This window comes from Erpetoichthys calabaricus, chromosome 15 (genome assembly GCF_900747795.2).
Source record: "Erpetoichthys calabaricus chromosome 15, fErpCal1.3, whole genome shotgun sequence".
NCBI classification, from domain to species: Eukaryota; Metazoa; Chordata; class Cladistia; order Polypteriformes; family Polypteridae; genus Erpetoichthys; species Erpetoichthys calabaricus.
Window position 1 is genome coordinate 25,201,988 of NC_041408.2, and position 23,843 is coordinate 25,225,830.

Here is a 23,843-nt window from a genome sequence, read left to right on the forward strand (position 1 = left end):
AGGCTCTGTAATTGGTGAGATTATTCATTTCATATGCCTGCACTTCAAATCCATGCTGCTGGACTGTGTTCTAGTGCCCAAGTGAAGCACTTTTGGTAGTGCAGAGCATGCAGTATGAATTTAGACAGACAGACAGACAGACAGACAGACAGACAGACAGACAGACAGACAGACAGACAGACAGACAGACAGACAGACAGACAGACAGACAGACAGACAGATAGATAGATAGATAGATAGATAGATAGATAGATAGATAGATAGATAGATAGATAGAACAAACATTATTTGTCCCTGGGGGAAATTTGACATTTTACAGAAACTCTTTAAATAAATAAATTCATAAATAGATAGATACATAAATATATATACGCACACTCTATGGTCTGAACACATACCAGAATGACTTAAAAGGAAGAACATTTAAACAGAAAGAAGAAAAAGTTCTCACTTGTCAGTTTCAATCCCAATGATGCTATAAAGGAGCCCCCATGATTTCTTGACACACTTCTGCTGAATCATTCATTGGTTAAAAGCCCTCTTAGGTGTCAGAGAGGATTCATAAAGGCACTCAGTTTTAGTTTTAATTCTCTCTTTTGGTATGACTTCCAGGGGGTCCACAGTGCATCCTATAACTGAGTCTGTGCTTTTAATTAGCTTGCTAATTCGGTGGGCCTCTTTTGAAGTGATGTTATGAACCCAGCACCCCACAGTATAGAAAATCACACTGGCCATCACAGAGTTATAAAAGCTGTGAAGGATGTCACTTCCCACATTAAAGGAATGCAGTCTCCTACTAGTCTACTACTAGTGCCTACTTAGTTGAGTCTGCTGTGCCCTTTATACATTTCTTCTGTATTATGAGACCAATCCAATCTGTCTTTGTTGTGGACCCCTTTGCTTGGGTTCATCCCCTCTCCATCTACTCCCTGAATAGTGACCACTTGGTGTGGCAAAAGTCAATGACCAGTTCCTTGGTTTTGCAGATGTTAAGTTGCAGACAATTCTCTTTGCACCAAGAAATAAAGTTCTCCCCCTGACCCTTCTCCTTTATCTCATCCCCTTATCAATTCACCCCATAAGTGCAGAATCATCTGAGAATGTCTGCAAGGGACATGATCTGGTGTTCTGTTTATAGTCTGAGGTGTGCAGAGTGAAGAGAAAAGCAGACAGACCTGCTCCTTGTGCTGCTCCAATGTTTCTCACACAATCCTTTTGTTTCACAAACTGTGGTCTGGCCAACATATAGTCCATTAACCAAGACTCCATTGGCTTATCCACCTGCATATCTCGGAGTTTACCTCTTAACAGTGATGGCTGGATGGTACTGAAGGTACTGGAGAAACCAAAAAACATAATCCTTATAGTGCTGCCAGCTTTGTCCAGGTGAGAATACGCTTTGTGGGGCAGTATTGGAAAGGAAGTTGAGAAGGCAGACTTGCAATACGCTGTAGTCGCTGTGGTGTGTCGGTTAGAACACAGGAACTAATCCAATCATTTCAGGAACATTGCTTTAGTGTTGAAATGCCAGAAATTCACATGAAGGTGAACAACTATACAGGTAGGTGAGTATGTGTGTGGCTATTTAGTCAACAAACGCACAAGCTTAAACTTTTCTCTAGTGGCTTCAGTAGTTCCGGCTTTCCCAAGGTACATCTCACAAACTCATGCTCACTGCACACTCCACGGTTTTCACGTGACCATGCTTCAGCCCCTTAAAGGCACATGAGACTTTTTTACAGGTGGGAAGATGATTGCATCCTCCTGTCCAGTTTTTGTCTGATTGGCAAACTGCAGTTGTTCCAGGTGGTCTACCGTAAGAGGACTCCCAATAGTCCAGAACTAAGTTATTGGGTGGTGCCTACTAGTCGAGTCTCTTTGTACAGTAGCCTCTGCAGCAAACATATCTTGTACCATCTGAGCTCAAGGAGGTAGCAGTTTTTTATTTTATTTGGTGTGGTGTGGATTCAAGTAGAAGTGGCCTGGGAGAGGGAAGTATGGGCATCTCTGCTCAAGCTGCTACCCCAACAACCTGATCTCAGATAAGCAGAAGAGGATTGATGGATGGAAGGATTGGTTGGATGGGGTGGATTCAATGTAACAGTAAATGAAACAGCACAGTGGACAGGCAGTCATTTCATTTTACATGTTTAACATCCTCTTGTCCTTTCTTTTATCTTTCAGCACTTGCACCATGCCAAAGGTGGCCTGTACAACCGGCCATTTGCCGAATCCTTCGAACAAGCACCCCTCTACGTTGCTGTTCTCACCTATATGGGCTTTGGCGTTGTAACGCTCTTTGGATACTTCAGAGATTTCCTGCGGGCGTGGGGTTTTGAGAAGTGTAATCTTGCACAAGAGAGGGAAGAACAGAAGGTATGTTGTGTATGAATGTGCCTAATTGACGCTTAACTCTTCCTGTTCATAACTCATGAATCATCAGGGAGAATGTCGCAACATTTAATAGTCATAGAAAAATAACCTTTATAAAGCCTGCATTAGATGTGACTCTGTTAATGTACAAGCTTTGGTTGTCCATTTCTTACAGTCTCTACTGTCTCCAGAAAGATTATACTCCTCAAAAGCATGGGTTACCTGACCTATTCATAATCATCCAGTCAGCAATCATTATTTTATAAAGTATACTGTGAACAAATTTCATAATGCTTCCTTCTAATCATCATATACAGTAATTTAATTCAGCTCACTGACTGATAAGTGGGAAATTGTTTCAAACGCTTCAACCAGGTGCTTCCTATTTTCACTTCCCGTTGTGCTACATGGTTGACCCTGATATTATAAGGTCCAGCTTTATGGTTTTTCTGTCAATCATGTGGACTTAATGTAATCATAAGAGAGGTGCAGTGGAGGCAGCCTGTATTTAATATTAAACAATGCAATGATGTACAGGTGTTAAAAATGTCTCACAAAACTGCTCAGTTAATCTGAAGTATTTGTTAATCAAGTGATTTTGGGTTTACCGTCCAAGGGAGTTCTCCATTGTACTTCTGGTTTTTGTCAATGTAAGACCAGCATTGCACTGACCAGACTATACAATAGTATAAAGAAATATGGACATTTACATCCCGAAGGGATTATTTATTGTTAATAGAAATATATGTCCTAAATGACATCAGCATGTCACCTGACACACCAGGATTAATAAGACACTAGATCACTTTTACTGCCCACTAACTGCCATCACCTTGGGCAGTGTCACTATGCCCAAAAGCAGTGCAGTGCTCTCCTAAAACATGTTAGGGGATATTACAAAAGTGTTTTGTACATGTAGACCGGGGCATGTTTACAGATCCACTGTGCAATTGGATTCTAGACTTTTTGATAGAGAGGCCACAGTCAGTGTATAATGGCAGCAGAACTTTACATACAATCATGCTGAGCACAGAAGCCCCCCAAAGCTCTGTGCTGAGCCCACTATTGTTCAAGCTTCTCACCCACAAATACAACACCAAGTCTGAGTACAATGTCATCATCAAGTTTGCGGATGACACAATCATAGTGGGCCTCATCAGCAATGATGATGACACATCCTAGAGAGAGGAGGTTGAACATCTGGTGAGGTGGTGTAGTAAAAATGTCGATAAGACAAAAGAGATGCTTCCTGATTTCAGGAGACCGCCGGCTGACTAGTCCCCACTCTTCATCAATGGCTCTGCTGTGGACAGAGTCAGTAGCAACAAGTTTCTTGGCTTGTATATTTCCGATGACCTCTCCTAGGCAATCAACACCAACTCTGTTGTCAAGAAGGCACAACAATGCCTGTTTTTTCTGCAGAGACTATAGTCAATTGGCTTGCAACAACCCGTTCTTACCACCTTTTACAGAGGAACATGAAGTATCGGGACAGAGAGTCAGTGGGACACAGCTGATATAACAAATTAAAAGGTACTGTATATTTATTGAAAAAAAAGTTCCATAGATGAAATATCAAATAAATGCACACAAACACTGCAATGATTAATTAAGATGAAAAACAAAGAAAAAAACCTAACCCTTTTTCAACAAGCTCCAAAGTATCAGCCCTTAAATAAAAAGAGTGCTCGGAGGGAAAGTGGGCTTTCCCTGACAAATCAGAATCACGGTCTTTTCTCCCCTGCCTGTAAATCACCCTGCAGCCACCTTAATTCTTTGGGTATTGACTTTCTTCTGGTCTGAACTGAACTAACCCCTTGGCTGGTAAAAAGACCAGCTTCTACCCCAGGTCTACCATCACCTGACCTGAGTCTAACACTCCTCTGCACCTGCATCATACTATATATCACGTCTGTCTCGTATACAACTGGTATCCGTCATACACTAGTTATTTACTTTACAGCACCGTATCTCCCTAACACTACAATCACACCAGAGTAACACTGGGATGGGTAGCAGGCATGCATCTCCACCCGAGGGTCCTTCGAATGAAAACATTTATCACGCCATCCACTCCAAGCCCAACAACACAGGACTGCTCCATGTATTCACCCGGGGAACAAACCCATAAGTGAACAAGTGTTTTTTTTTTTCTTTTATTATAAGAACAGTGCCTTAAAATAATTAAGTACAAAGTGCTTTTAAATGATCACATTGTGAAGCATATCCTCACATGTGGAGAAAGTATGTCTCAAAGTAGGGGTACGACTGGCTCCCTGGCATCTTGTTGGAAAATCTAATATTCTGGCCCTCGTCAGGTTTTCTTAACAAGACGGTTGGTGTCATCCAAAAAATAATCACATAAACCAAGCTTTTACTATATGAATAGGGGCAGTTTATAGTGCTGAAATGTGTATGCTTTTAGCTACTTGGCTTACCTTTGTCTTGTATGTGCGTGGCGATTTTTATCAGCAATGGATTTTGTTGGCAGAGGAACTTCAGGTACACAAATCAGTATAAAGGGCAGCATTTACAAATATGAAAGAAGGAAGTTAGAATGAGATCAGTTTCCTGGTAGAGGATCACCCAATTGGATTATTTGTGTACTTCAACCCATCTGAACAGTGAGTTGTGAAATAAAATGCCCTCACCCGTCACCGGCATCCCAGTTGTATCTTCTGGCAACTTGTGTGTTGTATCCGAAGATGAGGGTGCTTAAACTTTTCCAGGTGCGTTAATTTTTTAGATCTGGTGCAGCACTGTTTGTTTATCTTTTTCTAAGTTCTCCAAACCGTAAAATAATCTGAGTCATCTGCATCAGGCAAAATCTGCTCATTTCCCAATTCTAAGAATCAGTGTCAGATATGCAGCTCAGGTTACCATCCTGCATTGTGAATTTGAATTGTGCTTTCAGAATTTGCAAGACAGATTTGCATTAATGTGAACAATGTTCCACAAGTCGTACAACTGAAAGTTGTAGCAGTTGGGATGAGCCACTCAGATTCTCACTGTTTTGAAAATGGTATTTTATTGTTTTTTTGAGGACTCCAGGAACAAACCCATCCTTGACCCGGCTCATACACTCACAAATAGAGACACGTAATAAAGCGGCTCAAAATGAATCAATAAAAAATACCTTAACCAAATGAAGAAAGCAAAAAACAAGCAAAATGCGCATGTAAAATTCCACCCAAATTCCACTAGTGGTGATAATTATTTAACAAACACTAAACAAATGAAGCCATTCAAAACACAAGGCAGTACATGATGAACAATTAATACTTATGACACAGTCCAAACACAGTCAAGTACAGCAGGTGCAGCTGGAGATGGTGAGAAGAATGGAAAACCCCAGTGAACAGCCCCCTGAATTTAATGTAAAGTTTTGTCCTACCAGTTTCCAGTTGTTGCTTGAAGATTGGGCGTGATTGGAAGCACTTCCCAGATGAAGACGTATCCAACCAAGACAAAATCACACAAAACATGCAGGCAAAGGACAATCACATAAATCTACAAAGAACTGTAATCCATGGTGATTGTATTTGTAATCCAATATTGCATGTGAGGTGTAGAAACAAATATACACAGATAATCGCGGTCCTTTCCAGCGTCTTTTAGCATTCTTCTTCCCAATAACCCCAGCACCACACTGAAGCTGTCCAATGGTGTAATACTGCTGGGGCTGCTGGGATTTGTATGCCATTTAAGTAGCATAAAATTAACTGAAATTCAGTGCAATAATACACTTAAGAATAAGTTTACCAAAGTTCATTTGATTTCCACAGACTGTACACAACTAAGGATTACTTTTCAAGGCTTTGTAAGCCTACTGTATGCATAACTTCATTATTTGATAGCACATAGAGTTGCAAGCAGAGCTCTTCATAAAACAAAAATACAAAAAAACAAGTATAGAAACATACTAATACAGATCTTTGCAATGATTTAATTGATTTGATGACAGACATTTTATTTAATATTGGCAGTTTGCGCAGAGACAAGCAGTTTCATGTTCATGACTAGAACAATGGCACAGCAAAATAACAGTCCATTGTGATCGAGTTCCACTAATAAATGTTGGTGCACCAAGCTGGTTGTCCCCATTTAATTCAGTCCAAAAGAATCCAACGAAAGGGTCGCTATGTGCGCCACTACAAGGATCAAACGAAAAGCAAAATAAAAAAAGTCGTCAGGCTAGGTGAATGGTTGTGTTCTGCCACGTTGAGAGGAGCTCCATTCTGGGGTGTACTCTGTTCTAACCTGAATGCCTCCTTCTGACAGCTGTTAGCTTTATAAGCAGAGGTCCAGAAGGGGCAGAGTCAGTTGCCCCTAATGAGTGTCTTCTTGGTACTGCGAAGGGAAAAATTACAATAATTCTTTACATTTATATATAGTGTTTTTCTCACTACTGGGAGCGCTTTATGTAGTGAGTGGGGAGCCACTTGAACCACCAGTAATGTGCAGCATCCACCTGAATGATGCAATGGCAGTCATTTTTGCAGCAGTACGCTCACCAACCATTGGTGGTGAGAGAGACAGACAGTTAGAGACAGGGGATGATTAGGGGGGCAAAATGACAAATGCTCAAATTTGGGCAGTTTAGCCATTACATCAGGATACAGGCATCTTTCATAATCATAGAGAGTTAGGACCTCGGTTTTACATCTCATCCAAAGGACGATGCCATTTTTACAGCACAGTGTCCCTGTCACTGCACTAGGGCATTGGATCAACATTCAGACCACAGGGTAAGCGCCCCCTACTGGCCTTGCCAACACCTCTTCCAGCAGCAACCCAAGCTTTTCCTGTTTGGGCTGCCATCCAAGTACTGGCCAGGCCAACATACTTAGCTTCAGATGACCTGTTCTATAGTGCTACTGGCCAGGCCAACATACTTAGCTTCAGATGACCTGTTCTATAGTGCATGTGGTGTGAACAAATGAAGCTATGTTTAAAACATCATTGTCTTCCTGAATCCAAACAACAGGGGAAAGTTAGCACGAGTGCCCCCCTCTTGCCCTGGAGTGGTATTACCTACTTCTGATGATCCCAGGTGGTGATCCACAGACACGCTTGGGTGACAGAGTTAAAACTATTTTGTTACTGGTATTTGATCATTGCTCTCAATAGCTTTTAATAAACAGTCTGTAATTAAACATTTTCTTGGAGCAACTATTTTTAAAGTTAATGTTTGTCAAAAACATTTGTGCTAAATTACTTGGGTTCATAGTCACACCTAGATTTTATACACTGCCCACTGTATGAATTTTGATTGACAATTCAAGTTGTCATGAAAATGCTTGCCCACCCTTAGTTTAGACTGCAGTCCACCATTTAACACTCTTGCACCAGTGAGCCTGATCACTAAACTTCTAGACTTTAAAAATTGGTGCCAACCTCTGCAACTGGATTTCGGAGTTTCCCAGAATGGGTAGCTTTGCTTCCCCCACACCAATCCTGAACACAATCACTCCACAGGGTAGCATGCCAAGCCCCTTGCTTTTTTCCTTGTTCACCTATGACTATGTGGCTAGACCCAGATACAACTCCATCATTTAATTTGCTGATGATCCCATCATCATAGGCCTGATCACCAACACTAATGGGTTGGCTTACAGAGCAGAGCTTTGCCTTGCATCGCCAAATTTTAAGGACAACAGTCTCTCCTCTTCTGTCAGCAAAACCAATGACCTAGTTGTTGGCTTCAGGAAGCAGGAGGAAGTCCTTAACTCCATCAACATTGATGCTGTGGAAACAGCAGCTTAACATTTCTTGGAGTTGCTGATGACTGATTGTGGACACAATACATCTTGGCTGTTGTCTGTGAAAGTCACCAACATCTTACTGCTGGAGACATTTGAGGAAAGCCCATGAAACTTAATGAAAATAAAGAGTTGGCTTCAAGAAGATTGGGTAGACCTTTTTCCAGCTTTTTTTTCCTCTGTAGAAGGATTCCTTGCTACTTTTTCAGCTATTCAGGAGCAAAGGCAAGTTGTGAGTGAAGTGTCTCACTAGCACAATGATTGGGATCTCCAGTAAGAATACTATCTAGGAAGAAGGTGAAGTTAAAGAGCACATGTGAAAAGAAGGGTGTTGAAACAGTTATAATATTTATAGTAGCACTGGGTTAGAAAAAAAGGAAGCAGTTTAGAGACAGTTTCTTCCAGACAGACTTAGGGGAAACTGTCATCCAAACAAATTTTGGTCATGACACCAGTACAGTGCAAGTCCTGGATGATGTTGAGACTATTTGGAGGCTGGCTTCAACAAATTCTGCTCCCAGGAATCTTAACTGTGCAGGAGATGTGAGTTGATCCAGCACCTTGGAATATCTTGAGAGGATGTGGTAGGTCTGCGTTGTAGTAAAGAATTGACAGATCTTGCACATGTGTTCTTTAGGGAGATAGCATGCACCCCCAAAGTGGCATGGGATGAGACTCCAGATTAGTGAGGTAAAAATAGGTGGATTACAGCTGGACGCAAGTACAAGGCAAGAGGTGCGCAACTGTCTGGGGGCATCACACCCAGACTTTGAGTTTTCCAACCATATTCAGGACCTTGTAGAGCTGGGTGGTAGTTCTGAGGTGATAGGTAGGGATAAGGAGCCCCAACGGCTTACCTCAAAACCAGTCCCCAGAAACAGAGAAGTAGTGATAGTCGGGGACTTGGTCATTAGGGGATCTAGGATGCAGGTTTGTTTCCTTACTAACTTCAGGATGCACAGGTAGGAGACCTTCCTGGGTGGATAGGCTCTTGGCCAGAGCAGGAGTGGACAAAGGTGTCATTGTCTATGATGGAACAAATAGCATGCATAAGGGCAGGCTGTCAGTTCTACAATCTAAATTTAAAGAGTTTTGTGCAGAACTGCTGTTAATTGCAACCATTAGGGGGCATTGCAGCACCCCAACCACAACCACATACAGGTACACACAGTTTCAATGAAAAGGTTTATTTTTTCCCATATCTTACAAAAGGCTTCTCAGTAGCATTTGCATAACTACAATTCTCTTTTTTCTCTTTATTGTCTCCTCCACTTGTTCATTTTTCACATCCGACTCCAGCTCCCCCGGGTGAAGCAGAGCAGTCTCCTTTATACCGGACCCAGGTGTACCTCAGGTGCCACCATACTGCATCCAGGAAGCACTTCTGGGTCAGGCAGAACCTCTTAAAACTGGGGACAGCTCCTCCTGCCTGTTCCAAGCCAAGGTGACTTTCACAATACCCAGTAGGGCTGCCCACTGGAACTACAGCTCCCATGCAGCCTTGCAGGCGTTCACGCAGAAGACCTGCCAGAGAGCTGCTGCCACCTAATGTGCTGCGGGAACACGTGGCCCTGGTAGGAAAACACATTCAACCCTTACATTATTGAGGCCTCCCAGCTGAGTAAGGATCCATTCATCCTGGCTCTGATGCCAGTCAACCCGTGTCTTCTATATATATTGTATATCATATAATATATGTAAAGATGTATATCGCTGCTTCAAAAAAGTCTGCAAGCATGTCTAAGGAAGTGCAGACACACTTTATGGTACATTTAAGAAACTTATGTTTTCTCCTCCACGGGATTTCATGTGAGCTGCTTGTGTCAGCTGAGAGGTTGTTTCTTCTATGAGTACAATGGTGAATGTCTCCAGAGAGAACCCAAGTAATGGATACCCATTTGTTTTTTTTATTTCCTGTAGGATTTTGTGCCACTTTATCAGGACTTTGAGAACTTTTACACAAGGAACCTTTACATGCGAGTAAGGGATAACTGGAACCGACCCATATGCAGTCTGCCTGGACCACAGTTCGACCTGATGGAGCGAGTTTCTGATGACTACAACTGGACTTTCAGGTACTCAAGGTGTACCTAAAGTAAAGGCCAAAACTCTGTGCTACATTTCTCATATGTTATCAAATGACTTTTGGTTTCTTTCTTCGCACAGAAGAATATACAGTATGCTGAGAATTAGATGCCTGTCCATTGCAGATGATTGTGTATGTTATAGGAGTTTAATTCTTCAAGAATTGCCTACCTTTTTAAGGTGACCCTTTGTATAAAAGCCATTCTCCGAAAAGCCTTTCAGTCAGTTCTAAGATAGCTCAAACTTATTTTAAATTTTGTATGCTTTATATCAAAAGTAATTAAGGCATGGATTCCACAAGACCTCTAAAGGTGTCCCGTGGTGTCTAGCATCAAGAAATTAGCAGCAGATCCTTAGGTCCTGTAGCTTGTGATGTGGGGCTTCCCTGGATTGGACTTCTTTACCTGCATATCCCACAGATGCTCAATTAAACTGAAATCAAGAGAATTTGGAGGCCAAGTCAACACCTTGAACTCTTCGTCATATTCCTTAAACCATTCGTGAACAATTTTTGTCGTGTGGCATGGAGCAGTTATCCTTCTGAAAGAAGCCACTGGCAAACCCCATTATGGATGGCTGCAGGGCAGCATGGGAGTTATGGTCCCATGGGCCTGCCCTGTCAAGTTCTGTGGGGGCTGCTATCAGGGCCGGCACCACCATTAAGGCAAATTAAGCAACCAGCTGCATGGATTAGCTACTGAACAGTTGTTTAGTGAACTAATAAGCTTGGCCTAGGGTGCAAAAAAACCTAGGATTGGTATTGGCTGCCATATACATACACTATATGGATAAATATATTGGGACGCCTGATCATCGCACCAACAGGGACTTAAATGATTTTGCATTCAAATACATAGACTTTAATATAGAGCTGGTCCCCCCCTTTGAAAGTATAACAGTTTCCACTCTTCTTGGAAGGCTTTCCACAAGATTTTGGAGTGTTTATGCGAGAATTTGCTCCCATTCATTCTATAGAGCATTTATGAGGTCAGGCACTGATGTTGGACGAGAAGGCCTGGCTCGCAATCTTCATTCCAGTTCATCCCAAAGGGGTTCGATGGGGTTGAGGTCAGGGCCAGTCAAGTTCTTCCACACCAAACTCATCCAACCATGTCTTTATGGACCTTGCTTTGTGCACTAGGGCACAGCATGCTGGAATAGAAAAGGGCCTTCTCCAAACTTGTCCAAAATGTCTTGGTATGCTGAAGCACTAAGATTGCCCTTCACTGGAAGTAAGGGGCCCTGCCCAGACCCTGAAAAACAGCCCCACACCATTATCCCTCCTCCACTAAACTTTACAGCTGGCACAATACAGTCAGGCAGGTAACATTCTCCCAGCAACCCAGACTCACCACTTTAACTGCCAAACAGAGAAGCATGATTCGTCACTCCACAGAACACGTTTCTACTGCTCTACAGTCCAGTGGCAGTTTGCTTTACACCACTCTATCCAATGCTTGGCTTGCATGCAGCCACTTGCCATGAAGCTCCTGCCACACAGTTTTTGTGCTTACATTAATGCCAGTAGAAGTTTGAAACTCTTCAGCTATGGAATCCGCTATGGTGACTTTTACCCACCATGCATCTTAGCAGTCGTTGACCCTGCTCTGTGACTTTATGTGGTCTTCTGCTTCATGGTTGAGTTGCTGTTGTTCGTAAACGCTTCCACTTTCCAGTTTACAGTTGACTGTGGAATATACAGTAGGGATGAAATTTCATGAACCGTCTTATTGCAACGGTGACATCCTATCACAGTACCATGCTTGAAGTCACTAAGCTCTTAAGAACAACCCATTTTGTTTCATAAATGTTTGTAAATGGAGACCGCATGGGTAGGTGCTTGATTTTATACACCTGTGTCAATGGGTCTGGTGGGAGCACCTGAATTCAATAATTAAAAGGTGTGTCCCAATACTTTTGTCCATACAGTGTGTGTGTGTGTGCGTGCGTGTGTGTGTGTGTGTCTGTGTGTGTGTGTCTGTGTGTGTGTGTGTGTGTGTGCGTGCGTGCGTGCGTGCGTGCGTGCGTGTGTGTGTGTATATATATATATATATATATATATATATATATATATATATTTGACAGTAAACTATTTTTCAACCATTCTATGATCTGCTCCTCACAAACTGAGGGCACCGTGGTGGATGTTAGCAGATTGCTGGCCAACCACAAGCGTTACCTGGTAGGTAACCACCCATACAATCAGACTGTGACACAGACTACGAATACCGTGAATATATATATATATATATATTGTGGCGGACGGCCGGAACCCATGCCTGGCCAGGACGCTCCTTTGGCACTGAATCCGGGGGAGCAGACATGGGCTGCACACTACGCTCCCCCTGGGTTGCATTGGGGCCACAATCATGGAATACTGGAGCTCAGTCCTGTTGGGCTCCGTGGCCACCACCAGGGGGAGCTGCACAGCTTACTGAGCCTGTGTGGGTTGTGAAGCAGCCACACCCAGAAATGCAGCCTGAAGTAGGTCAATGAGCACCTGGAGCACTTCTGGCGGTGCTATAAGAGGAGCCTTCAGCCACTACTCTAGGTGCCAGAGTTGGGAGGAGGAGGAGGAGGACAAAGCTGCCTGGGAGGAGTGGATGAAGAAACTTTATTTGTGTTTCTGTTTTTGTGTGCTTGTGGTGATGGGACTGTGTAGTGCCTGTGGGACACGGGGAAGATGTGCCCCACGGGTAAAGAAAAAAAATGAAATCTTTTTCTTTGGTTTGTACACGTGCCTCCGTTGTCAGTCTGTCAGGTCGGGCACCTATATAGCGCCTTATCACAATATATATATGTGTAAATATATATATTATATATTTTATATATATATGTATATATATATATATATATATATGTATATATAAAAGCACTCAGTGCTATGCTGGCAGGCGAAGTGCTTAATAGTGAAAGCACAATAATATACTGTGTATGATTTTAAAGCTTTACATGTCTCAATATGTGTAGTTATTTTTGGGTTGTCCAGTCAATCCCACCGTTCATATACTGTATGCTATTTTTCATTGAATTTTTCTTGTTCTAATGTATCACAAACGCAGTCTTACTAAAGTAGTGTTAGCAGACTCCTGGGCATTGGTTGGCCTGCCTTCTGTGTGTTGGCGCTACCTGCTTTACAGCAGGAGAGTCCCTAAGCCTCTGAGCTCCACTAGATGGATAGGAGTGCTCATTTCCATTATCAAGTGCTCTTGTCTCCTTTAGCTTTTGAGCTGACGCACACACACACACACGGCCACACACACACTGGGACTGCATCACGCAGGCCTCAGCATGAAGTTTGTGGCCCGTAGTTTCCTTCGATGCACACAGGGAGGTCCATAAGCTCTTTGTGACATCTCTCTCACATATGTCATGCCATAATGGCCTATTAATGAGCCACGGGGGAGTCTATTAGTCTCTTTGTTTAACAGAGACATTTCACACTTCTTCATTGTCGACTGTCATATGCTCTTTGTTTTTTTTTTTTCTTTCTGAATTTCTTGAGGCCCTGACAAAGCAGGCTATGAAATATTGTTAATCAAAGTATGAAATTTGTTCAAAGCAGTCTCTCTTTGTTAAAAGTGATTTTATCAACAACCCTTCCAAGTCGATCTTGTTCACTTTCATCCTTAATTAACTTTTCTTTCAACGTTGGCTCTTTCCACTGCAAAACTCCATTTGCCTGTTGCCCTCCAGGTGCCATTTTAGTCCTCCATGTACTTTGTAAACTTCTCTCTTTCTAAAAAGCAGCCATTCCATAAAGTTCCAGTTTATGATTAATGCAGGAGCTTTAGTCATTTATTTACACAACGGACTGGCCAAGAGCCCTGCAGAAACCATAAAACTATTAATCAATAAAAGAAAGTCATTCAGACATAAAATAGGTAATTACAATACATGACAAAACTTGCATATTTATTTAATTATCTTCCTTTTTTTGAGCATGTTAATCCCATTACAGGCCTGCAAGCAAGCAAGCCAGAGCCAATCCTGGCAGCACTGGCTGTGAAGCAGGAAGCAAACGTGGATGATTGTCAGTCCATCATAGGACACATTCACCTTCTCACACGCATAAAGGGATAATTTAGAGCTGCAAGTTAACCTGAGATAAATAAGCGTGCATGTGAGGGCATATTGGAGGTCCATGTAGCCACTGTCCAAGACCTTCTTTTTCTTGTTTTCCATTCTTTTGTGTTATTTAAAACTCAAGGAATTAGACAGATGAGCCTTCTATTTGGCAGGTCCAAAATGCCCATATTCGTTATTCCTGCATTATATGCCATTTTACATCTGGATGAGCGCTCATGGGCTCTCAAAGCTGACACACATAGAGCTCACACCTGTGAATTAAAACAAAATCAAAGAGATGGCAAGTCATAGACTGGCTGGACTGAGGTGCTGGGTATGTCACATTACATAACCGGTGGTCACTGCCTCCGTAATGTTTGGACAAAGGCACATTTTCCTTGATTTACCCCTCTGCTCCACAGCCTCTTTTAAAATATATTTGTTACTATACAGTTACAAATCAAACAATTCAAATGTAATTAAAGTGCTCATTGCAGACTTTCATTTAAGGGGTTTTGCACACATTTTGGTCACACCAGATTTTCTACACTGACCTCCCATTTCAGGGCACCATAATGTTTGGACACAGCAATGACAAGTCTATTAAAGCTGCTGTCATATTTAGTTCTTTGTCGTATATCCCTCACATGCAATGACATCACCAGGTGCTGAGGATCTTCTCTGGTGATGTTCTGCCAAGCCTCTAATGCAGCCATCTTCAGCTCCTGCATGTATTGGGGGCTTGTCCTCTTACGTTTTCTCTTCAGCATATGGAAGGCCTGCTCATTTGGGTTTAAATCAGGTGATTGGCTTGGCCATTTAACAATATTCCATTTTTTTAGCTTTGAAAAACTCCTCTGTTGCCGTAGCTGTATATCTGGATCATTATCTTGTTGTAGGATGAAGTGCTGTCCAGTGAGTTTGGAGGCGTTTACTGAACTTGAGCAGAACAGATGTTTCAGTACACCTTAGAATTCATCGTGTGACTGACGTCAGTACTTTCATCATCAGTAAAGAGAATTGTGCCAGGACCTCTGGTAGCCATATATGCCATCCCCACCACCATGTTTAACAGATGAGGTGGTCTGCTTTGGCTCTCGAGCAGTTCGTTTTGGTCTCCTTACTTTGCTCTTGCCAACACTTTCATTAACGTTCATCTTTGTCTCATTTGTCCACAAGACCTTTTTCCAGAATTCTGCAAGCCCTTTGAATTCCTTTTTCACAAACTGTAATCTGGCCTTCCTGTTGTTGTGGCTAACTAGTGGTCTGCTTCTTGCACTGGGGCCTCTGTATTTCTGTTTGTGACGTCTTCTGCAGATATTCGTCTCTGACACATCCACATCTCCCCCTCTTGAAGATTGTGTATGATCTGTCAGACAGGCGTTTAGGGCTTTTTCTTTACCATAGTTGAGGATTCTCCTGTCATTAATAGTGGAGGTCTTCCTTGCCCTACCAGTCCCTTTGTGATTACTGAGCTCACCAGTGTGTTCTTTCTTTTTAATAATATGCCATAAAGTTGATTTAGGTACAGTGGAACCTCGGTTCACGAACGTCTCGGTACACGTACAAATCGGTTTACGACCAAAAAGTTCGCCAAACTTTTGCCTCGGTTCACGACCACACACTCAGTATACGAACAAGCCAGGTTCCCTTTCGGTTTGTGCGCGCTGATGATTTCCACACGTGTTGCATTGTTCTCGGTCAGACATGCGTGCTTGCACGTGTGTGCGTGCTTTTGCTTTGAACTCTTTGTGCTCTATTTCATTTCCCTTCCAGTTCGTACGTGCTGATTACTGTATTTAAGCACGTGTTCAGCCTCTCCCGGTTCATTGTTCTCAGTCAGACGTGCGTGCTTTACCTGTGAACTCTTTGTGCTCTACAGTATTTCGTGTGCTTTTGCAGTTAACCATGGCTTCTAAGCAAGTAAAGACTGGTGAGAAGAAAGTTTTGCAGAAAATTGAAATCGAAGTAAAGAAAGAAATTATTGAAAAGTATGAGCGAGGCGTTCGTGTTACTGATCTTGCTGCCGAGTACAAGAAGTCAAAATCTATGATTTCGACTATTCTAAAGCAGAAAGAATCTATTAAAGCAGCTGATGTTGCAAAAGGAGTTACAGCGTTAACCAGGCAGAGGCCTCAAGTGCTGGAAGAGGTAGAAAAACTGTTGCTGGTGTGGCTGAACGAGAAGCAACTTGCAGGAAATAGCGTAAGCGAGGCGATGTTATGCGAGAAAGCCAGGAAGATTCATGGCGATTTGCTGCAAAACTATCCTTCTACGAGTGGCGAAAGTGAGGAATTTAAAGCCAGTAGAGGATGGTTTGAAACGTTTCGCAACAGAAGTGGCATTCATAGTGTGGTAAGGCATGGAGAGGCTGCTAGTTCCGACGCTGAAGCTGCGAAAGAATTTGTGAAAAATTTCACAAAATTAGTGGAGGACGAAGGCTACATCCCGCAACAAGTCTTCAACTGCGATGAGACCGGATTGTTCTCCACCCAGTTCCTCCTCACTTCATGCCAGAACTCGACTCATGCAAGGTTAGTTTTCTTGGTGGTTTATGGTTAGTTTGTGTATTACAGATTTTTCAAATGTTCATTTTTCGGTTCGTAGCGTGAATTGTTGCAATGTTACTTTTCTTTTTTCAAATGTTTATTTTTTTCCCTGTGCTTAAAACTCATTAAAAAAAAAGTTTACACAGTGATCGGGTTGTAATGCTATTAGCATGAACTTCTGCAATGTTACTTTCTTGGTTGCTTAATGGTTGGCTTTTAAATAAAGTTTGGATTTGTTCAAATGTTCATTTTTTTCCCTGTGCTTAAAACTCAAAAAAAAAAAAGTGTCTACAACAATCGGGTCATAAGGCTACAGTATAGCGCGAACTCTTGCAATGTTAGTTTTCTCTGTTGTTCAAGGTTTTCTCAGTGTTATTCAATGTTTTTACATTTCGTTTACTATTACACTGTGCATTCCATGGTTTAATTAACTATATTTGTGCTTAAAAACTTTAAAAAAATATATATTTACATACATTTCGTATGGTCTGGAACGGATTAATTGTATTTACATACAATCCTATGGGGGAAATTGCTTCGGTTCACGACCAAATCGGTTTATGACCAGAGTTTTGGAACGAATTATGGTCGTGAACCGAGGTTCCACTGTAACCCTAAAGTGCTACCAATGTTTCAAATTGTTCTGTACTTGTTTTTCAGCCTCATAATGGCTTCTTTGACTTTCTTTGTCACAGCTCTTGTCCTCCAAAGGGTAGAAGCAAGCTGAGTTATCTTATGAAACAATGAAACCCACCTGAGGAATCACACACACCTGTGACGTCAATTGTCCCAAACATTATGGTGCCCTGAAATGGGGGGACCATGTAGAAAAAGTGTTTTAATTTCTACGCGGTGTGACCGAAATGTATGCAAAGACCCTTAAATGAAAGCCTGCAATGTGCACATCAATAGCGTCGGAACTGATTGATTTGTAATTTTAAATTGTGTAGCAGAGGGGTAAATCAAGGAAAAATATGTCTGTTCCAAATATTATAGAGGGCACTGTATGTAAATGAAGTCTTCCACTGAAATTCACTAGAATCATGGTGCCGAATAGTGGTGATGTGTGGCATCTTAAGATGAAGAGTGTCAGTGAGCTTTGTATACTTTACATGACAATAATGACCTTACAATCCTATATGATGGCAATGTGTAAATATTATTGAGCTGAATGTTGCAAAGAGCAGCCTGAGAACACTTGAGGTCCATCTGCTGCACGTGGCAGCACGTGGCACTGGCTGGCCATTTGTTGTCTTTTTTCCACTGCACTTTACTGCACATTAATGGTGATGACAGTTCTCATTGAATTGTGATAGTGACTCATTCTAGGCACCACAGTATCTCATGTTCTTTATATTATTTTCTTTTTTGATTTCGGTAGTGCTTTGTTATGGCACTATATAAAGTTCAGTTTGATTGACAACACTATCTTGTTATTTATGTGTTTTTCCAGACACACTGGGAAAGTAATTGATGGTGTCATAAACATGGGATCATACAACTACCTTGGCTTTGCAGAAAATGACCCCACATTTCTGAAGACTGTCGAAGAGTCCAATGAAAAGTATGGCAGCGGTGTGTGTAGCACCCGTCAGGAAATGGGTAAGTAAAGTGAAGTTTATGGGTGGAAGAACTGGATGTGTAACCAGTTCTCACAAATGTGGCTTCCTCACAAGTCACTTAGTCTACCAGTGTCCAAAACCTGTCCAACAAGCACTTGGGGAATGGAGTCCATCAGGGCAGTCCTCCTCGAGCAATCTGATTGGTCAGTTTGGCTTTAGTGTGATTGGTCAGTTTGGTTTTGGTGAGGCGTATGCTGAGAGAGTCGCCTTCAAAGACGGCGGTTATAAAACTGAACAGGAGGTGAGAATGGTGCCTTGAAAATAATGGCACAGTTTGAGAACACGCTTGATAGAAGGAGTGTGGTGAAGAGACGTTCGCACACGCAAATGCAGAGGAACGATACATGGATTGCAAGAGACAGCAAATATTTTTAATTTGTTCTATTACCTATCTTCACCAGCTACCGTAGCTAGCATTAAATACAGGCTGATTAAGGCTGCTATACTTTATGTCAAGGCCAAATAAAGTATAAGAGTGCCAGTCCTCACATAGGCTTATTATTCTATAGTATGTCCCTTTATCAGTGTCTTCTGAGCCTTTGAAGGCGTCTTCAGAGGACATTCTCCATGTCTTTAAATTGATGATGTCTCTTCTTGGGGACTAGTGTACTAAAGCTGGCTTTGAGATTCGGAGGCTTATTGCAAATGTTGACACTCCACCGAACACTCCCATAATAGTCAGCTCCACATATGAACGACTGTATTACAGTGGCTTTGCTAATACTGAAGTGTGTTTCTCGACTGAGGTAAGGATAGAGAGGTGCCAAACTGTGCCATACAACAAGTCTTGAGATAAGGAAGGCAGCAGAAGTGTTGTGGTAAGGTAGTTGTGGCGGCAGGGAGTGGCAACGTGTTGTATGTTGAGTAGCACACACAAGTAAGAATTTGACTCTACTCTGCAAAAGTGACAATGTTGATCCTGTAAACCTGTGAACCTATGTGTCCATCGGTGGGAAATTCGCAGTCCTACTTTATTTTTTTGGTGTTTGATTTGTTGTTAATTGTTTCAAGTAAAATGAGCCAAAATAAACTCAGTAATAGTTGCACATGACAATAATTACCCTATAGATCAGTGTTTCCCAACCTCGGTCCTGGGGACCCCCTGTGGCTGCAGGTTTTTGTTCTGACCAGCTTCTGTTTTTAATTGAACTCCTGGGCTAATTAAGTGAACTGTTGTTATTTCCCAAGTTCTGTGTTTTGGGAACAATCTAGAAATGAATACAGTAATCCCTCGCTACTTCGCAGTTCACTTTTCGCAGATTCACGACTTCGCGGATTTTATATGTAAGCATATCTAAATATATAACGCAGATTTTTCGCTGCTTCCCGGGTTTCTGCAGACAATGAGTCTTTTTACTTCTGGTATTTGCTTCCTCAGTTGGTTTGCCCAGTTGATTTCATACAAGAGATGCTATTGGCAGATGGCTGAGAAGCTACCCAATCAGAGCACGCAGTTAAGTTCCTGTGTGCTGCTGATTGGCTCAGCGACGGAGTGCTGCATTAACCAGGAAGTCTCATCTCACTCATTCAACATTAACGTGCTCTTGCTACTGCATTCAGGGGATTATCACCTTCAATCGTCATCATTTTTACTGCGCAGCATATTCATCACGTCATATATAGCTACGTGTACTTCGCTATACAGTAAGTGTAAACTTATCTACCAATTTCGTATTGCTTAGCAGTTGTCCCTGTTATTAATAGAGTAAAGGGTGGGTTGTAAATAATACAGGGAGGGTTTAAAAACGTCCAAATACACGTTAAATAATAAAATAAATATGGTGTCCCTACTTCGCGGAAATTCAGTTATCGCGGTCGGCCTTGGAACCTATCTCCCGCGATAAGTGAGGGATTACTGTAATGTATTTTTTTTCTTTTTAACAATATTTTCCTCTTGATTTTCATTCTATTTTTCCTGGTGTTCTAATTGTTTAATTAATCCATTATTTACTAATTAGTGGGTCTGATGCTAAAGTAGTAGTAGTGTTGTTTGCCAGCGTGTCTGCTCTGCTCATTTTTAATTGTCATTAATAAGATACAGCAAAGGGGAAAAACTGCACGGAGAAAGGACAAAATATAATGAAATCAGCAAAGAGAGTTACGCATTTAAATCTATAGCTAAACCAGAAATATTTCTAAATGTCTTATAAATGTAAAAATCGTGCTTCTGTGCTTTTCTGAATGTAGAATAAGAGATAAAAAATACCAGCTAATTAAATGAGATCAGTGCTATCAGGTATTGTCACTGATTAGGAATTTGGTTGGAACAAAAACCTGCAGCCACAGAGGGTCCCCAGGACTGAGTTTGGGAAACACTGCTATACATCTGTAGTCGGAGTATCTAACCCAGGGGTGTCCAAACTACAGCCCGTGGTCCATTTTTAATTGGCCCGCAGCAAATTCTAAAAATACAATGAAATATGGCCCACACACAAAACTTGTACTTCTTAGGTTTAACACAAGGCGGAGCTACTGTCTTGATCAAGGAAGCGTCTTCACAAACAAGCGCAACCAAAGAACAATTTTGCTACAGGTGACCAAAAATGGCAGAACCAAAGAAACGCACAATAGCAAGTGAATGCAGAAAATTTCAGACACAGTGGGGAAAATTCCTAGAAGTCAAGGGCAAGTGTGTCCATTTGATTTGCAATGAACCTATTCCAGTGATGAAAGAGTATAATGTGCGTCGACACTACAAAACCAAGCATCAGACCTACACGTCCTACACACTGGTGCCGAGCGAGAACGGAAAGTTGAGCAAATGGCAGCTAGTGTGCTAGCTCTAAAACAGTATTTTTTCCACGCTAACAAGGTTAGGAGCAGGTGCTGATACAGCGTATTGCCGCGCCTACCACACGACAAACCAACTCAAGATCCAGATCAGGACCCAAGTACAGCCATGCGACAGGTGACACCTCAGCACCACGCTGGTTCAGTTGGAATGGAACAGTGAGAGTTTTTTTATGGTGGCTGGAGTGCCAATTCTGCCACCAACCCCCAAGTTTTTCCCAGTAGGTTGGAGGGCCTACATGAAGGGATGGATGCAGATTAACGTCATACTCAGGACAGAGCAATTGCAGGTTAAAGGCCTTGCTCAGGGGCCCAACTAAGTAGAGTCGATTTTGGCGTTTACAGGATTCGAACCTTGCAGATCCCTAGCCTTAGAGTCACCACTCCCCCCATGCTAACAAAACACAAGAAAATACAACATTAGCCAATTATGAGGTAGCACAACTCACTGCCTGTCACGGGAAACCTTTCTCAAGATGGTAACTTCATAAAACTGTGCCTCACTAAAGTCTCGGGAATAATGTGCCTGGAGAAAATGCAGGAATTCAACAACATTCGCTTGTCCAGGAACGCAGTTGTGCAGCGAATTGAAGATTTGTCAGCTAGCTAGCTAACTTAAAACATCAGGTGTCAGATAAAGCTTGTGCTTTTGATTTTTACTCGATTGCATGTGATGAGAGCACTTTGTAATACAAGAAATGAAAACTCGTTAATGGAGAGCTGTAATGCGTTTTTTTCTTCAAGCATATTCAATTATGAAGCATCATTTACCTATATTTGATTGATTTTGCTAGCCTAATACACAGGAGGTGAGGCAATATACCTAGGGATGGGAATCGAAAACCGGTTCTTGTTGAGAACCGGTTCCCACTGTTTCAATTCCTTGGAATTGTTTGCCATTTTTGCAAACGATTCCCCTATCGATTCCAGTCGCCTCGAATGACGTCACCACGTTGCGTAGCGTCATTTACCCAGCAGGAAACATGGCGCCTAAGCGGCACAAACGGTCAAAAGTTTGGTTATACTTTACGAGAAAGGATGACAACAGGGCAACTTGCAATACTTGCAAAGTAGATATTTCATCAAAGGGAGGAAACACTACGAATATGCAAAAGCATTTGCTCACAAAACACGCGATAACCTTAAATGAATGTCGTATTTTTGATCCGCTCCGGACTAATGAATCTCAACCCAGCAGTAGCGGTAACGTTTGCACGTCCTCTCCCGTTAATACGGCAGGTAACTAATCAACTAACATTGTATATTATGTTAGCGCGATTTGCCTTATTGCAAAACCTGCTATTACTGTGCATTGCATTTAGATGACCATGACGAGAGAGACAGACAGAGTCTGGCTGTCTCAGATGCTGGCAGTTCTCGCTGCAGTCTACCGGTAGCTTCTCCTTTCACAGAGGCGGGGGAAAGTAAAATGACACAGGCCAGGATAGACGAATGTCACCGAGCAGTGACTAAGTTTGTGGTAAAAGGCTTGCACCCATTTGCCACAGTAGATGCCCCCGATTTTCGGTAAGTGAATGTGTTTAATTGTAGGCTAAGTCAGGGAATGTCAAAGTTGCATGTTCTCCTCTTACCAGATGTTTCATCTGTTTCCATTTATATATCTTTTAGAGAAATGACAAAGACTCTGAACCCTAAGTACAAAGCCCCAAACAGAGACAGTTTAACCAACCACTTGATCCATGTTTGGTATGCGGTCGAAAAAGGCAAATCTGATTTCTGAGCTGAAACATGTGTTGAAGGCAGCCGTCACTGCAGATGGATGGACAAGTTTTAGTCAAGATCATTACCTCACAGTAACGCTGCATTATGTCAGGAATGGCCAGGCTCAAGAAAAAGTCCTCAAAACCAAACAAGTGTACCAGGCACAGACAGGGACAGCTGTAGCAGAGGAGATTGATGAGATCTTGGAGGAGTATGGTATCAAAGACAAGGTTGTGGCAGCCACTGTTGATATTGCGGCCAACATGGATGTAGCTGTCAAAATAGTTGATGGTTGCAGAATTGCACAATGCACAGTTCCATTGGACTTGAGTTGATTGTATTTGTTGCTGGCTGATGTAGTTTTATTTTTGAGTGCTTAGCTCATATATACTTTTAAAAAGGAGAGTGTAAATGTTACTGGACATTCTTGTGTAATTGCCACAGAATAATTTATGTTATACTTTGTTATTGCTACAGAAGAATATTTATTTTATTATTATTTTACATTTACAAATTTTTTTCTGGGGACCCCGTGGCACCCCATCGAGGAGCCGTAGGCTGTGGATCTCTTAAGATCTCACTGTTGGGTTTGTAAGGTCATGCTACTCCTAAATTTCTATCTTGTTCAAAGATAAGATATAAAACAAAGTTCTAAGTTAATCGACCTGTGTGTTCTCCTTTTTTAAAAATAAGAATCGATAGGAGAATCGATAAAGAATCGAATTGTTAAACAGAATCGAAAATGGAATCGGAATCGTGAAAATCTTATCAATTCCCATCCCTAAATATACCTCACCTCTAGTGGGTGGCCCAGCCCTTCGTTATATTTCCCTGTATGTGGCCCCCACTGAAAAAAGTTTGGACACCCCTGA

General features: G+C 41.9%; 1 protein-coding gene across 1 annotated transcript in view; it reads left to right on the forward strand.

Annotated features, from left to right (window-relative positions):
- Nucleotides 1–23,843, forward strand: part of sptlc3 (serine palmitoyltransferase, long chain base subunit 3) — a 136,056-nt gene that overhangs the window by 37,989 nt on the left and 74,224 nt on the right. Inside the window, exons 2-4 of the mRNA XM_028820904.2 lie at nucleotides 2,185–2,376; nucleotides 10,056–10,210; nucleotides 18,291–18,439. Coding sequence (XP_028676737.1) covers nucleotides 2,185–2,376; nucleotides 10,056–10,210; nucleotides 18,291–18,439 — 496 coding nt within the window. The remainder of the gene's footprint in view (nucleotides 1–2,184; nucleotides 2,377–10,055; nucleotides 10,211–18,290; nucleotides 18,440–23,843) is intronic.